This window comes from Alexandromys fortis, unplaced genomic scaffold (assembly GCF_014885135.2).
Source record: "Alexandromys fortis isolate MF-2015 unplaced genomic scaffold, M_Fortis_MF-2015_v1.1 scaffold_22, whole genome shotgun sequence".
Classification (NCBI taxonomy): Eukaryota; Metazoa; Chordata; class Mammalia; order Rodentia; family Cricetidae; genus Alexandromys; species Alexandromys fortis.
In genome coordinates, this window is record NW_026067900.1 from 11,623,426 (window position 1) to 11,639,667 (window position 16,242).

General features: G+C 44.7%; 1 protein-coding gene across 4 annotated transcripts in view; it reads left to right on the forward strand.

Annotated features, from left to right (window-relative positions):
- Window positions 1–1,838: 1,838 nt before the first annotated feature.
- The window catches only part of LOC126491101 (glutathione S-transferase A2), a 193,948-nt gene continuing 179,544 nt past the window's right edge, over window positions 1,839–16,242 (forward strand). The window contains exons 1-7 of one of the 4 annotated variants that reach the window (XM_050126516.1): window positions 1,839–2,003; window positions 4,615–4,720; window positions 7,865–7,916; window positions 8,729–8,861; window positions 10,688–10,829; window positions 12,757–12,888; window positions 13,700–13,897. In XM_050126516.1, the coding sequence (XP_049982473.1) occupies window positions 4,634–4,720; window positions 7,865–7,916; window positions 8,729–8,861; window positions 10,688–10,829; window positions 12,757–12,888; window positions 13,700–13,825 (672 nt within the window). In that variant the 5' untranslated portion in view covers window positions 1,839–2,003; window positions 4,615–4,633 and the 3' untranslated portion in view covers window positions 13,826–13,897. Of the gene's footprint in view, window positions 2,004–4,614; window positions 4,721–7,864; window positions 7,917–8,728; window positions 8,862–10,687; window positions 10,830–12,756; window positions 12,889–13,699; window positions 13,898–16,242 lie in introns of those variants that run through there. The other 3 variants (XM_050126603.1, XM_050126565.1, XM_050126587.1) reach the window with 3 other exon arrangements.

The window sequence follows — 16,242 nt, forward strand, 5'->3', positions numbered from 1 at the left end:
CTCTCTCTCTCTCTCTCTCTCTCTCTCTCTCTCTCTCTCTCTCTCTCTCTCTCTCTCCCTCTCTCTCCCTCTGTCCCCCTGCCCCCCCTTCACCCTTCCTCCTCCATAACCCCCTGAATAAAACATTCAACCTCACCCTGCCTGTCGCGTCTATCCATGTTTCTGTCTTCTGCCCGCCCGCCATGTGTCTCCCTGCCTGGAAACAGCCATTGCTCAGGGACCAACAGCCATCTTTGCCTGGGACTGGCTGCTCCCAGGGCCCGCTGTCTGCCGCCAAAAGGCCCGCCACCACCATTTGGGACCTACAGCATTTCTGCTGCCTACTGCCGTGGGGATCTTGCAGCATTTTTTTTAAAAAAAGAGTATTTGTTATTGTTGTTATGTTTTCTGTTTTTGTTTGTTTGCTTTTAAAATTTTTATTTAATTTTTTTCATTTTTATGTATCAACCATATTTCCCGCTCCCTCCTCTCCTACTACATCTTTACCTACCCACCACCCAACCCCTATCCACTCCTCAGAAAGGGTAAGACCTCCCATGGGGGGTCTACAAAGTCTGTCATATCAGGTTGAAGCAGGACCAAGCCCCTCTACCCCTGGATCAAGCTGAGCAAGGAATTCTACCATAGGAAATGGGATCCAAAAAGCCAGTTCATGCACTGGGGCTAAATGCAAGAGCAACCCTGAGCAGAGCTCCTGACTCAACCCTTGCTGTGCACTTGCAATCTCCCAGTTCTCCCCAGCAAGTCTCCACAGCGCCCTCCTGGGACACTCGCCTTCCCCACAGGTTTTCTTCCTCTGCCAGGAGCTTGCTTCCTGAGACTTGGACTCTTCATGAGCAATGTCAGACACAGCTCTTCCCTGGAAGTAACTGACACACAGACTTGAGACCCTGTGCTGTGCACATGCGCATCACCCTGGGGGGCAGCACTGCTGCTTTGCCAGCTGTTTGTAGAGCAGTGGAGTGGATTCTACAGCTGAGGAGAAATTAGCAGTGCACACCAGGGTACAAAGGGGCCAGCCCTGGACATTGTAGGGTGTGCAGACTCAGGCAGTGACATGCATCTCTGAAGCCACCCAGGTCAGCATGCAATGATTGACAGCCAGAGACCTATGACCCAATATATATAACTAAAATCCTAAGAGAACTTGTGGGTCTGTGAGTGAAGTCAGTGACAGATGCCCTTGTTTGTGGATAAGAGTTCTGAGTCTGAACTTGGCACGAAGTAACCGTAATTCTCACTGTCTTGTAATGCCATTGCTAATGGTGACATGACAGCTTCCCCACAGCAGGAACTGCAGGGATGCACAAATGCAGAGTCCCAGAGCATGCTGGGACAGTGTGTTGATGGCTATCCAGGTGAAGGTAAGAGTGAATTGTGAAATTCCTTTCTGCCCTTCTGCTCTAGATTAAAACAGGACAAAGGTTAAGACAAATATTCTATTACAGGATATTAGCATTCTCATCAGAAATAAGCAGGGGGCATTGTAACCTGAACTTCAACTTAGCCTTGAGTTTGAGACAATGTGTTAATTGTGTAATTTAAGGCTACTTCACAAACTTTCCCCAAATTCAGTAGACGTGAGTCACATCTTATCATAGATGAGGGTTCCGTGGTTGACTCTGTGACACCATTCATGCTTCTAGCTCAGTCCTCCCTCCCGTGTTTCTTCTGTCCTGAGCAACGTGCTTCATTAGGGTTGTTCACAGGAGCACACATCAGAGGTCACTTAGAGACACAGGAGCATTAAATCAATGAAAACACTCAAGGATCCAGATCTTCCGGAGAGGGTGGTGGCTTGTGAGCCCCTCCCTGATTTGTCAGCTTCCTAGTCTATCAAGAAATTCTGCAATCTTGAACCCTGTGTGAGTCCACAGGAGTGGCTGCTCCCTATTGGTCCCCACCCCTTTGATGAGAAAGCTGGCCTTATTAAAGTAGCTTCCACACTCTTCTGGGGCAGGAGTTAAGGAGCTGAGCAGAGCGGAAGTCTGGATTCTCACTAGGTCAGTTCTCTCTCTTATAACCTGTGTAACTAGTTCCATGTCTGCATCAGTGGAAAACAGCTTTTCATTGTTCTCTTTAGCATGCATTAATTGTACAAAGGAACTGGTTTTATTATGTAATTTCCATATATGTACATATATTTATGTATATATATATAAAAACATATACTTTATAATATTTATTGCTCAGTACCACTGACTTTACCTGTGTTTGATTCTGGTTCATATGAATTATTTTGTTAATGAATGTTGAGTAGCAAGCTATTTCTCCTCCCCTGCTACTCTCTTTCTCTCCTCCCTCCTCTCCTCCATTCCTTCTTCCTCATTTCTCCCTGTTTCCTCTGTCCTGGTCAACATTCTTCCCTTCTTCTGTCCTTTCCTTCCTCCTCCAGCTGCATTGAACTTAAGGGTGGGGTTTAAGATATTTACAAGGGAATCTTAAGGCGTGGGATTTAGGACAGTGAGGAGTAGACCTGGATTGTGCTCTCAGGCAAAACTGAGATCAATAACGTTCTTCTCTTTAATTGTGTTCCAGTCTCACTGAGAACATGCAGATTCCTCTCACTTGAGAACTTGAATTCACCCAGACTCTCCCAGGCCTCCCTCCCAAAGCCCTTCCTTCCCCAGTCTGGATTTCTATCACATTTGTTTGTGTCCTGTGAATTCTGATTGTTTTGATGATTCTGATTTAAATAGCAGACCAGCAGGTTTCATACTTAGGATTTGTTACATTATTACTATCTTAATATTTAATTACAAACAACACAACCTGCTTTTACATGGTAATCCCAAGAAAGAGAATGAAAAAAAAAGTGTGAACTTGAACTATTGAACCATGAAATGTCCGAGGAATGTAGACTGAACTTTGCATCGTACACCAGAGAGAAGGTTGTTTGTGTATTTCTTCTGTGATCACAGCTGCGTGTATGAGGAAATGCATGTGAGACCAGAAAACAGTTTAATATTCTGTAGGAAGACATGGCAGAAAGAAATGAGTCTGTAGAGGAACGAGGTTAAACCCAAACTCTGATGCTCAGCCGTTATGCGGCCAACCCTATGCTAAGGTTCAAAGCATTCATCACTAATCTGGAGAAGACCGGCGTACTCTGAGGCAGTGTGCAGCTCTAAAACCGGGAGGTTAGAGGTTCTGCAGTATGGTGAGGGATCTGAAAGCCTCAGCATTTCAGAGTCCCTGTGAATCCCCAGTATTGAACTCTCCAGGGCAAAGGAGAGTTCACAGAGAAAACAGAGAAAAGCAAACAGAAAGACAAAAAGAACAGAGCATTATACAGTGCTGTAGGAAACTGCCAGGTGCCCAAGAGAAGCAGCTGTGACCTGAGGGCAGGGAGGTCGATGTCTGCGGGGTCAGAATGTTGCTGAGGCCTGGTGATGCTGAACTGGTGGGAGGAGCCCACAGCCCTGGAGACCTGATGTCTTCTTCTAGCCTTCTTAGCCACTTCAGCCATGGGCACTTATACACAGCCACACACACACACATACACACTCACACACACCAATGTACACACACACACACACTAAAGTGCACACACACATTCACACACTCATACACACCAACGCACACACACACACACTAAAGCGCACACAGATACACACACTAATGTGCGTGCGCACACACACTCATATACATGTAGAGTCATTTTAAAATACAGACTCTGAAATTTCCTATCATATCACAAATTAAAGACACTGCCCATGGTCAGGTGGTGGTGGTGCATGCCTTTAATCCCAGCACTTGGGAGGCAGAGGCAGCCTGAGCTCTGTGAGTTTGATGCCAGCCTGGTATATAAGAAGTAGTCTCAGGACTGCCAGGGCTACCCAGAGAAACCCTGTCTCAAAAAACCAAAAGGAAAGACCCCATGATCAATGATGTTGACTTACAGCCCACTGAGCAGCAGGACCCAGTATGTGGGTTCCCTGTGCACGAACTGAGCTGCACTCGCAGGGTTTCCTCCTCACGTGACTATCTGGACATCTATCTCTCCTGTAGACTGGAAACAGAGGCAGCTCCTCACCTGCAAACTCTGTGGTGATTACATGAAGTTCACATGATCAACTGCCCGTTATGTGGTGTGCACCAAAGGCAGTGACTCCCTGTGATATGAAGTTGATGCATCAACTACCGCCTTCTGGACCATAGAACAGGATCCAGTCTAGCAGGGGGAAACAGATCTGCAACCAGGAGATGGGCCCTTCTCCTGTGGGGAGAACAAGGGTTTATTTAGCACAGCTAGGGTGACATGAAGCCATCAAAGCTTCTGAACTGAGCAACCCAAGAGCTAAAAGACTGGGGAGGGACTTTGTCTCATCCCCTCCATGATGGCTCTGCTTTCTGAAGCTCAACAGGCTCCCAGTCCTTCACCACTCTAGGTCCGGGATGCTCTGTCTATGTCCTCAAAGTGAAGGCACATGACCAGCTGAGCCCTGTTTGGTGCAATTGCAGGTTGGCGCTCATTGACGGGTGAGAAATTAGTCATTAGACCTTCCTGGGCCCCTGCAAAAGAAGGCAGATGGACCTTCGCTAGTGCTGTATTACTGACCATATCCCAGAGTGCAGTCTCCCGGGGATTGATCTCTGCTTTTCCATTCACAGTGAAACCATAGCTGCAGCCATGGCTGGGAAGCCCGTGCTTCACTACTGGAATGCCAGGGGCAGGATGGAGTGCATCAGGTGGCTCCTGGCTGCAGCAGGGGTGGAGGTATGTTTTGCATTGCTCTTCTGGAATGGGACCTAATACAAGTCTAAATACTTCTCTAAGCTAAGCTGAGAGGCTCCACACAAGGAAATTTGGATACAGTTTTACGTTATGGTAGTTGTCTTGATGCCCATGACTCTGCCAAGACTATAATTATGCCTCAGTCAACCCTTACACTACGTATGCCACCTTGATCAACCAGGCCACACACTACAGAAACCCAGTGCCTGTGGGGGATAATGGGAACATGCCCAGGACCTCAGGGCAGGGCTAAGCCTGGAATGGTTGAAGAACCCGTAAGTAGATCTGATGGAATAGGCCCCCTTTCCTGTTGCTCCCTCAGTAAAAATGTGAACACCAACCCCACAAAAAATGATAGTTATCTTGTATTAAGAAGGAAATGGACTGATTTGAACAAATAAAAAATTTACTTTGCTCTGTACCAAAGAACACACTCATATTAAAAGATGCTTTCTTTTTTGTAAAAAAAATATTTATTTATCTGTTATGTATACAACATTCTGCCTCCATGTATGCCCACATGCCAGAAGATTGTACCAGATCTTATTACAGATGGTAGTGAGCCACAATATGGTTGCTGGGAATTGAACTCAGGACCTCTGGAAGAGCAGCCAGGGCTCTTAACCACTGAGCCATCTCTCCAGCCCCTAAAGATGTTTTTTGAGAGGAGAGAATCAAATAGTTATTTGAGTTGAATAAAGTTACAAAAAAGGACATACAGAAATTTGAATTCTGATCATTAGACAATACTAATTGCTTATTGCAGGTTATGGTATGATATTTTGATTTTATGTCTGACACTGTTCTTTCAAAAAGAGTACTTACACTTGGATATTCATGGTAAAGTGTTTGTGATGGGGACGTTTGACACCTCAAGTCTAACATTAAAATCAGAGTCACAGAAAAGATGGGCACAGAGATGAACCTGGTGGACATTACCTGGGGGCTATTGGAGCTGGTGATTGACAGGTGGAGGATCTTTGCATCTTGTGTGTAGTTTTACAGAGTAGAACCAGAAATTTCCATGATAAAAATGGTTTCAAGGGGACAGGAGACTGAAGTGATGGCTCCGTGGTCAAAACCCCATGGTGTCCTTGCAGAGGACCCACATAGGCTGAACACAACTGCCCATTACTCTAGCCTCAGAGGGTGCCCATGCTTCTGGTCTGCAGTCCTATAAAATAAAAACTATGAAATTAAATTATACAAAGACGTTCAATAGAGTTAAGTTAAAGATAGACAGGACACATGGGAGGCCTGACACAGAAGACAGAAACACACCGCCTGCCACAGTCCAGCACACTCAGTAAATGGTTTGTAGAGACTTTCAAATGCTGGGTGCAGGGCTGGTCGGGAGGGCATAGGTAGGATGTAAAACAGAGGTGCCATCTTCAGGTGGCCCCACATCTGTGAGCTTTTAAAGTGTGAGAGAGTGGTCCAAGTGAGTGTGAAAGCAAACTTCTGAGGTTAAATGCTTTTCCAGCTTTAGAGCAGAAAATTCTGGTAGATGTTAGTCTGCCCTTCAGAGGTGTCCCTGAGAAAAACACTTCCCAGCTCACTCCAGGGGAGCTCAGCTGTTGGTATTTCCTGACAGGAAGTACTGGAAGCTGCCTGAGATCTTGTCCTCCTCAGACAGGAGCCGAATGGGTAGGTTAAAAGACAAAGTGGTGTCCTGTGAAGGCGGCTTTGGTATTTTCCCTCAGAGTCATGGCAACGTGTTTCCCTCAGCTGTGGAATCCACCTCCATTCCTAAAGGAACAGGGCTTCAGCTGATCCTTTCTGAATGAAGGAGGGCATAAGAACAGAGACATGCTAGTGCCAGCCCATGAGGATTCTTTAAATAAATGAATAGTTGGTTGCCAGTGTCTGTACACCAGCTCTGTGGCTCAGGGGATGTTCTAATACAGGACTGTTGATTCAGCTCACGAGGAGGGGGGTTGGGCGTCTGCATAAGCCTTCCTCTTCCGTGTCCATAGTGACTGAGAAGGCAGTGGGTAGAGGCTGCTAGAGACCCTGGCTCAGACCTTCCAGCTCAGTGTGCCCACAGGCTGCCATTGTCATCATCCCCCTCACACCCACCAAGCCCATCACAGTTCAGCCACCTCTGTGATGACTGTTACCACTCCCTGCACCTCTCTGAGTGCTGTGCACATTGTTGACATCATTTCATTGTCTGTCAGTCCAATCTGTGGGGTTATGGGATCGTCCACAAACTGTCTCACCACGCATGGTAGAAGCTGATTTTCAACCTTCCATGACTGAAAATTTTCTTTAAACTGTGAAAGGAACAAAGTGGTTTAAATTACTCTAGATGGCTGGAGAGATGGCTGGTGGCTAAAGATTAAGCCACATGGGTTCAGATCCCAGGAACCCATATAAAAGTCCAGAGTAGACAGTCATTGGGTATGTGTTACCCTCACCCAAAAACATATAATTTTCATAAGCAAAACAAATATTTTAGAAACAGAACCACAGCCCTGCAATGTAAGCAACTTGCTGTGGGGATAGAATAATGGTTTGCTTCTAAAGTCCTTATTGCACATGCAGACAACCTTCTAATTCTCACAGCTCCCATACATGAGAGTTAATAACTGCCCATCACTCCATCTCTAATGGAATCTCTAACCTCTGGCCTCTATGAACTCTGACCTCCGAGATAGATGTATTCCCATGAACAAGACCACACACACAAAAACACACTTAAAATTAGCAATACTAAATCTTGAAGAAAACAAACTTCAGGTGATCTTGGGTCTATGCAATGGCCATTTTGAAGACATAGAAACTTCTCTTCTATATTCATTAGAGTTGGCTTTCCTGAGAGCCCAAAACCTCAATCTCCCCATGTTGGTCCTCTAGTGAGATCACTCTCTTCTTAGGTCTGAAGAATGAACATGGTGGGTCAGGGAGGAGGAACACTACAAGAATAAGGAGCTTTATTATAATCAACACCCTTTTCTTGATGGGTTTAATCTGAATTTCCATGTGGTCACGATCAGATACTTCATATTTCCTGGGAGTCTCAACTTCAGCAGATACACTACCACAAAAGACGCTCTCAAGTTCAGACGTCTACAGTGATACAGAACGAGCTAATGAGAATGCATTCACTTTTTCTGCTTTCAGTTTGAAGAGAAGTTTATAGAAGCCCCGGCAGACATGGAAAAGTTAATCAAAGGTAACATCAAGTGTCGCTAAGTGGTGTCTACTAGCAGGTTTACCAGAAGGTGATGTTGGCGGGTGATGGGTGGGAACAGTCAGGAATGGTAGAGGGATGTGATGGAGGTGGTGGGGCTCCTTGAAGGGTCTGAAAATGGAGACAGTGATAAAAGTGGGATGCAGATTTTTACAAGAATTTGTCTGAGGACTTTGGAAATAAATGTTCTCTCACTCTTTCTGCATCAGAGTGAGCAATTTCATTCAAGCTCCGTCTCACTGACTTATATCAGACCCACAAGGTCCAATAACCACACAGGTATATGGCCATTCATTAAATCACAGTAGGAAAAACAGCTGGGATGATTTTCTTGAGCATTTTCATCATAGCTACTGACGAGTCACTATCACCCATAAGAACAGGCTGGAGAACTCATGGTGGCTCACTGCATAAGAAAATGTCACGCATCACCTTAATGTCATGAACATGATTATGTTTTCCAATACCCTACTTAGTTCTGTATACATGGTGGCCCTCTGCTGTCCCTCCTCATCTTCCACATGTATCCAGGGACATGAACTGACATGAAAACGTGCACTAGAAATATAATCTGTGTCTGGATAGGAAATAAAGATGGATTCCAGAAGCTCAAACCCAAAGAAAAATGGTTGAGACAGAGAGGATAGAGAAGCTAAAAGTAAATGGGGTTCAGCTTGAAATGAGAACCAGTCATTTATTTCCCTCTTTGTGTTCAGAAACTTCAATACATGTTTTGTGTTCCTGAGAAGTGAGGCTTGTACACCTCAAAGACCTTTTCCTTTCTTCTTTCACAGATGGGAGTTTGATGTTTCAGCAAGTGCCCATGGTGGAGATTGATGGAATGAAGCTGGTACAGACCAGAGCCATTCTCAACTACATTGCCACCAAATACGACCTCTATGGGAAGGACGCGAAGGAGAGAGCCCTGTACGGTGTATTTCCTGTTATTACTCCAAGGGGAAACAAAGGAAGAATTTGGGTCCCTCCATGAATGAGCAAGAGGGTGGCAGGGTTTATGTCTAGAGCAGGCTGGTTGTTTCACTTAGGCCAAGTATGGAAGAGTCCATGGAGGAGAGGGAAGAACAAATGGGGCGGATGCAGGTGAGTGTGGCTACAGCTGAGGATGATGTTGTCAGCACAGCACAGGGACAGAATCGCAAACACAGTGGCCAAGTGTCTGAGCATGGGGGAGCCATGACTCCAGGTGCCCAAGGCTTCAGTGCTGGACCTCAGCCAACAGTTTAAGGCGAAGGACACAGGGCTTGAGAATGGAGGAGGAGTCCTAGGGAAGGAAGGTGAAGGAACTGCCTCCCACGTCCCATATATAGGATAATGGAGAGCAAAAACTTGAATTCCCAGCCAGTTCTATGGACTAGCCAACTCAACGAGGCTTAGATTCGCAAGGACCCGGTTTTCCTGAATCATTTAACTCAGCACTAATGCTTTTCTATGGACTGCACCACCCTTGCTGGGACCCACTCTGCTTGATAAAATCCTTCAGTCATGAACGACTGCGTAGAAGTATTGCAGTTGATCAAAAGTTAAATATGATGCTAGCCAGGAATCCTAGTGCAGGAAACATTTGTCCATGGGAAACAGAGACTCAGGTATAACAGTTCTTGGATAGAAATGCTTGTAGCAGCATTATTTTTAATTTTCTCATGGTAGATCCGCCATGATATTCAATAAAAGATGAAAGAGGAGCATAGTATATGATTTTAGCCATGAACATACATGAAGGGGTGAGGGAAGCAAAACAAAATACGGTGTGAACATTGTATGATGTTCAGTGAGCAGACTGCAGGGCACATGTTCCTGGCTCCGGTCATATGAATGTTTCTGATTTCCCCATGGATAAGAAGGAAGCAATCAGTCCTCCTGCAGCAGCTGCCACAGTGGCAGGATTGGGGTCAGAGGGAGTGGGGATCAGACGCTGAAAACATCGGAGGGTGTCAGCAGTTTTAGAATGTGACAGATGCATTGGAACACAGAATACTACCTTTGCACAGCCAAAACCAGAAGTGTGTGGAAGTGTGACAGTGAAACTCTCCCAAAAGCACCTTGTGAAATACAGTTTAGAACAAGGGATGCAAGTGTCTGTGGGTGCTGTGGTTGAAATGAGTGAAGAAATAGGCACGTCTTGACAAATGTTACCATGGCCAGAATGCAGCTGGAGATTGAGCTTTTATGACAAATGGGTGGAGAACATCTAACACTGACCTAGATGCCCCTGAGCAGAATGAGAGATGCGCAGAGACGCAGCTGGGGCTCAGCCAGGGCTCTGTTTTCAGCTTATCTGTGAGATAGCTTGTTAGCTCTGAGAATCTCTGCATAATTGTTGAGAAGAAATCATGTCAAAGATAGATAGATGCTAGATAGATAGATAGATAGATAGATAGATAGATAGATAGATAGATAGATAGATAGATAGGAGAGAGTGAGAGCCCTTTGTAGAGTTTGATGATTTTCTTCTGGGATGCCACCAAGTATATCATGACTGCATCTCTAGATGGGCCAGTGATACCCTTTGTCCTTGGGTTGGACCATGTGTGGGTTTGGCAAATTCTAAAAGTGTATCAGAGCTGTACTATAGGGAAAGTTAATATATCTATTAAATAGAAAAGATAATGACTGATTAAAGGTGAGTAACTTTGCAACTACTTTTCAGTGTAAATTTCTTGTATTTTTAGATTAAAATATAAAATAGTGAATTTCTTTAAACTATTGACCATATGGATAATTTTGTCTTTCAGGATTGACATGTATACAGAGGGGATTGTAGATCTGACTGAAATGATCATCCAATTGGTCGTATGTCCCCCGGACCAAATAGAAGCCAAGATCTCCTTGGTAAAAGAGAAGACTAAAAACCGGTACTTGCCTGCCTTTGAAAAAGTAAGTAGGTTGTTTAAAGTCTGGGGACACTGAGTTACCAGGACAAGAGAAAGACAGAGGTTGGGAAGGACAGGGTGCTGCCTCAGTGACCTTCAATGAGCCTCCCTTGCAGCTCCCTGCTCATAGGATGCTGTATAAAAATGGCCTGTGAACACCTGGTGGTGGTGGCACACCCCTTTAATCCCAGCACTTGGGAGGCAGAGACAGGCGGACTGCTGTGAGGCCAGCCTGGAATACAATAAATAGTTCCAGGACAGGCTCCAAAGCTACAGAGAAACCCTGTCTCAAAAACCAAACCAAACCAAACCAAACAAAAAGCTATGATCCTACAGGATAAGGACATTCTAAACATTAGTCAGAGACCTGACTATGACCCCATTTATAATTGACTGAAAGTTCCCTCACAGCTGCCTCTGCTCTGTGGAAGCAGGGAGGGATTTAGGAGCCATCCGGGTCCAACACAGCCCTCTGGAGTCAAGGCCCTGTCTCATAGGACGCAATGTCCAGGCCTCACAGGTTGAATCATCTCTGGTGCGTGAATCATGAACTCCAGGCACACAGTGAGCTCTGTACTGAGAAGTTTTGATGCTTCCTTTTGTAGTTTTAGGTTTTCTTCTTTCCTTCCTTTTTTTTCTTCTTCTTTACAAGAGAATTGTTGTATTTTATAGTTCCAGCTCTTCTGGAACTCTCTCTGTGGACTGGCCTCAAGCTCCCAGAGATCCACCTGCCTCAGCATCTTGAGTGCTTGAATTAAATGTGTGTGCCACCATGCCTGGCTTTCTTTGTTTCTGAATGTGGTCATTATATTTTTTCTCTGTAGATGTGTACACTGTGATAAGGTGACCACAAAGCATTTTAATTCTTCTTTACTTGTAGCTCATGCTGTAGCCAGTGCTTGTCCTTTAGGTTATCTGTGACTTTCATATTGCTGGGATATTTAAGTAAATATCATAAACTGCAACTAAGACATATTAAATCTTCTCACAACCAGAAATGTTGAAATAAATGTTAAATTGAAGGCGTAAGTCATGAACAAGGCCACACCAGTTTGGAGTTATGATTAATAGGGTGTTATTTATTTAAAGGGGAAAACTTACAGATCACCGTCCCAGACAACAGCCATCTGCACAACCAGGAAGGGAGTCTAGTCTCCGGCGGAGCAGGAAGTGAAGAGAGCGAGCAGAGGAAATAGCCGCTTTTTTAAAGGGAGAGAGGCCACGCCCCAATGGGCTGGTATCACAGCAGCTATTGGTTGGAGGGGCAGAAGGACCTCCCGCAACATTAAATAAATAGCCAAAATCAGATAGGAAGATTAGCCCCATATGCTGTTGGCATGCTCGTCTCTACAAAGATACTTAGAGACTCTGACTCAGTTCCCCCTGTACAATTCAGCCCTGTCAGTCATGACGCAGTGAAGGTTGGGAGTCAGAGCCGATGCTGTACAGGAAAGATGTATTGTAGTTCAGCCAGGTGTATTTCAGATTCCAGAGAACTGAGGGGAGCAGACACAGGAGAGCACAGACACAGGGTGTTCTCTGGTGACTGATGTTCCCTGCAGATGAGGCCTCTGCCCACGGGACTGAACAGACAGGACAGGGAGAGGAATGTCCTGAACTTCCGGTGCTCTGTCATTTCAAACTAAGGGAAGGAGCCATGATGTGCAAGGGGCTAAGCCCTTATCCCATGTGGGAAATGTACATAGGTGGCGGTGTGAAGGCCATGGGAAGTGCAATGACAGAGAAAGGTCACTGAGCTTTAGAGAGGAGGTCGCGTGCCTGATTCTCATGCTGCCTCTTGCATCATAGGCCTGTGTCTGCAGTTGTATACCTGCCAGGAAGAGTCAGAGACTCCTTTGAGAGACTTGGGAAGAAGTAGTGGCCACACCTCAACCCTGTATGCTCATAATCTGTCTCCTTTAATATGGCAGGTCTTGAAGAGCCATGGACAAGACTACCTTGTTGGCAACAGGCTGACCAGGGTGGACATTCACCTGCTGGAAGTTCTCCTCTATGTTGAAGAGCTTGACTCCAGCCTTCTGGACTCTTTTCCCCTGCTGAAGGTGAGACCACCTCAGAGAGGCAGCCACACACGCATGACTCTGAAAATATAATGGTGGCTTGTGCGCTCCTGAAGGGCCACATTTCAGCTTCCATACTGAGCTGTTAAACACTCACTATTAGTGTTTCAGGCAATATGATAAACTTTTCAAAATGGAGATTTGAGGCTGGTATCCCAAGAATATATTTTTCCATTGATAAAGACACAGGACCCCACAGCTCTCTCCTTGGACCCCTGTTCCTTGCAGGCTGCTTCTGGCCTTCATCTTCCATCTCATGTGGTCTGTCTCTGCACACTCAGTGTTTGAGCAGGTCTCTGTCATGCTGACCCTTTCCTCAGCTCTGACTCCTCAGCACTGTGCCTTCTTCTCCATGGTCCCCACCATGATGTGTCCGACCCACCCTCCCCCGCTGTGACCCAATCATTATCTCCAGTGTGAAAACTGACTGTGAGTTGCTCCTGATCAGACTTTGATATTTTCTGCCCCCAGTTCCAAGTCAGTTATTCATGTCTTTACTTTTCTTTGCTAGTCTCTGTTTTACACCTGAGAGGCACGGTGCTCTGTGCTCTGTATCACCAAACTACATCTCAGTGTGTGTCCAGGGACCTGAAGAGAAGGCAATTCGAGGTCAAAGGAGGTCTTAAAGAAATTATGCTGAGCTATGGTTTCTAGCTCATTTATTTGTCGTTTTTCTCATGTCTACACTAGACCTGTTGCAAGGATGCAGTTGATTGTGTTCTCGGGGCTCATTTGTTTTGGACTGTGTACTTTAGTAGTTCTGACTCTCAAGGTTGTGTTTTCTGGATTACAGGCCCTGAAGAGCAGAATCAGCAGCCTGCCCAATGTGAAGAAGTTCCTGCAGCCTGGCAGCCAGAGAAAGCCTCCGCCTGATGCTAAAAAAATTCAAGAGGCAAGGAAGCTTTTCAACATTAAGTAAAGCTGCATTGTTAGATTCCACAGACACCAGTCACTTATGTTATTAAATAATAAAGAGCAATTGTTCGTCTTGGTTCTTGTGATATAATAATTGTCAACCAATGGTATGTGTATCTCATGTCTTCAACCTGTTGAGCTGGGATTGCAGATATCACTGAGGAAGAAGAAGGCAAACAAAAATCACTACAAATAAAAGCAAAGCTTGTAAAAGTGAGGAAAAACTAAAGAAGAAGAACACTAATATAATGAAAGAATTGACTAAAAACATTGTAGAATTACCCAAAATGTTAAAAGTAAAGTTAATGTGGAAAATGAAGAAATTAAAAGAAAAAAATGGGAAAAATAAAGAAGAAAAATTTAAGGTCCAAAAATAAAGAAGAAAGAAAGAAAGAAGAGAGAAAGAAAAAAAGAAAGAAAGAAAGATGTAGGAAAGGAAAGACTTCAAGTTGGTGGAGCAGAAATTGGGTAACTAGTAAAAGTTTTTTTTTTTTGAAGGAAAAAATAGCAGAGAAAACAAAATTAAAATTTTAAATTAGTAGGGAGAATCTGGAGAGCTGGCTGAGAGGTGACAGGCACAGCTGCTCTTGCAGAGGATCCAGGTTAGGGCCCAGCATCTACAGGACATCTCACTACCATCTGTCACTCCAGCTCCAGAGAACCTGATATCCTCCTCTGGACTCTGTGGTCACTGGACACCCGTGATACACATACATACCTGTAGGCAAAACACCTCAACACACAAAATGAAAATTTAAGTTATTTTAATGGTAAAAGCAAAAGAACGGGAAAACACACATTCCAGCAAAATAACAATAACAGAAAATTTCCTTGAAAAAGCTCTGTCTTTAGTCAAGTGGAGTGGTACAGGTCTTTAATCCCAGCCCTTATGAGGCAGAACTACATGGACCTCTGTGAGTTTGAGGCCAGCCTGGTTTATATGATGAGTTCCAGGACAGCCAGGGCTACAGAATAGTGATGCCCTCTCTCAAAAAATGCAGAAGAATATTCTGTCCTTGCCCCCACTGGAACCCATGACTTCACCCTTTCCATTCAATATCAAATATCCAGGCCCAGCCCTGTCTTGACCATCCTTAATGAGGTCTAGCCTGGTGGGTCCTTCTGTTCCTACTCTATGCATACCTCCCCTTCCTCGGGTCTAGCCTGGGCTCCACACCATTGCCCTGGTGTATTCTGGTGAGCTCCACTTCCACTGCCATCAACCTCCAGCTTAGGCCAGCACGCACATCTGCACACACGTCAGACCCTTTCCAGCTGTGGGAGGCACAGAGCCCTTATGCTCACAGATAAGCTCTAGAAAACCGGGAATGCTAAACACACAGGCTTGTCCCTTCAAAGAGACGGAGGCATTACCAGTTACCCACCCAGGAGGCCGGGAAACAATGGGGTTAACAGCCTGGTGGTCTTTGAGCTATCTGTGTATCGAAGATCACACCGGATCCTCTACCAGACCCATATCATGAGCTTGTCAATCTATAGAACCCATGATGTCACTTGTTCTTTACAAAGAGTCTTGGTGTAGTCTTGTCTTGTGCTTTATTTGCCCAGGGGATTAACTTATCACCAGGAATTTTTTCACCAAATTGTGCTTTGCTTAAGTATGCCCCAAATAAACTACTCAGGGTCAGACTCCCTTCTTCCCTCCTGTGGGTTCTTACTCTGCTGGCTGTGGTGGTTGTAGAGACCCCCACACTTAAACCCCTCCTATCCCCTGATCCATTCCTCCCACACCATATCCACTGTCCGTTCTAGCCATTCCCACACATTCTGTCCTTTGTGCCAGCCTGCCGTGTCCACATCAGACACAGAATCAACAAAAGAAGTCTATACACCCAGTTCCCATGGAAAACAATACAAGCAATATGAAAGATGAAGGCAGCATCTTCCCCATGCAAACCCACCAGTCCTATAAAATGTTCTCAAATGAGAATCAACCCCAGATCACAGACATTCTTAACACAGAAATTATGGATTTCACCACAGAATTGGTGGTGTTTAGAGAAGAAAAAACACAATAATTTTAAAGAGAATAAATGCTTCAGTGATGCTCACGAAAACACAATCATAAAACTGATGGAAATAATGAAGACAACCCAGGATTTAAAAAATGCATTCAATAGAGAGATAGGAATATTCAAGAGAGCTCAAGCTGAAATGAAGGCAGAATTTTAAATCTTAATGATGCAATTAGAAAACTCAGGGGAACATCTTACAAATAGAATGGGTCAAGTAGAAGAAACTTTAGCAAGCCTCAAAGATAAAGTAGAGGAAAGAGGTCACACAAAGAATATGAAATTAAAAATACATAAAAGAAACCTTCATGAAATGAGGGACACCATGAATATATTGGTTATTATTTATGGGCACAATTGAAAGATAAGCATCCCAGGACTATATATA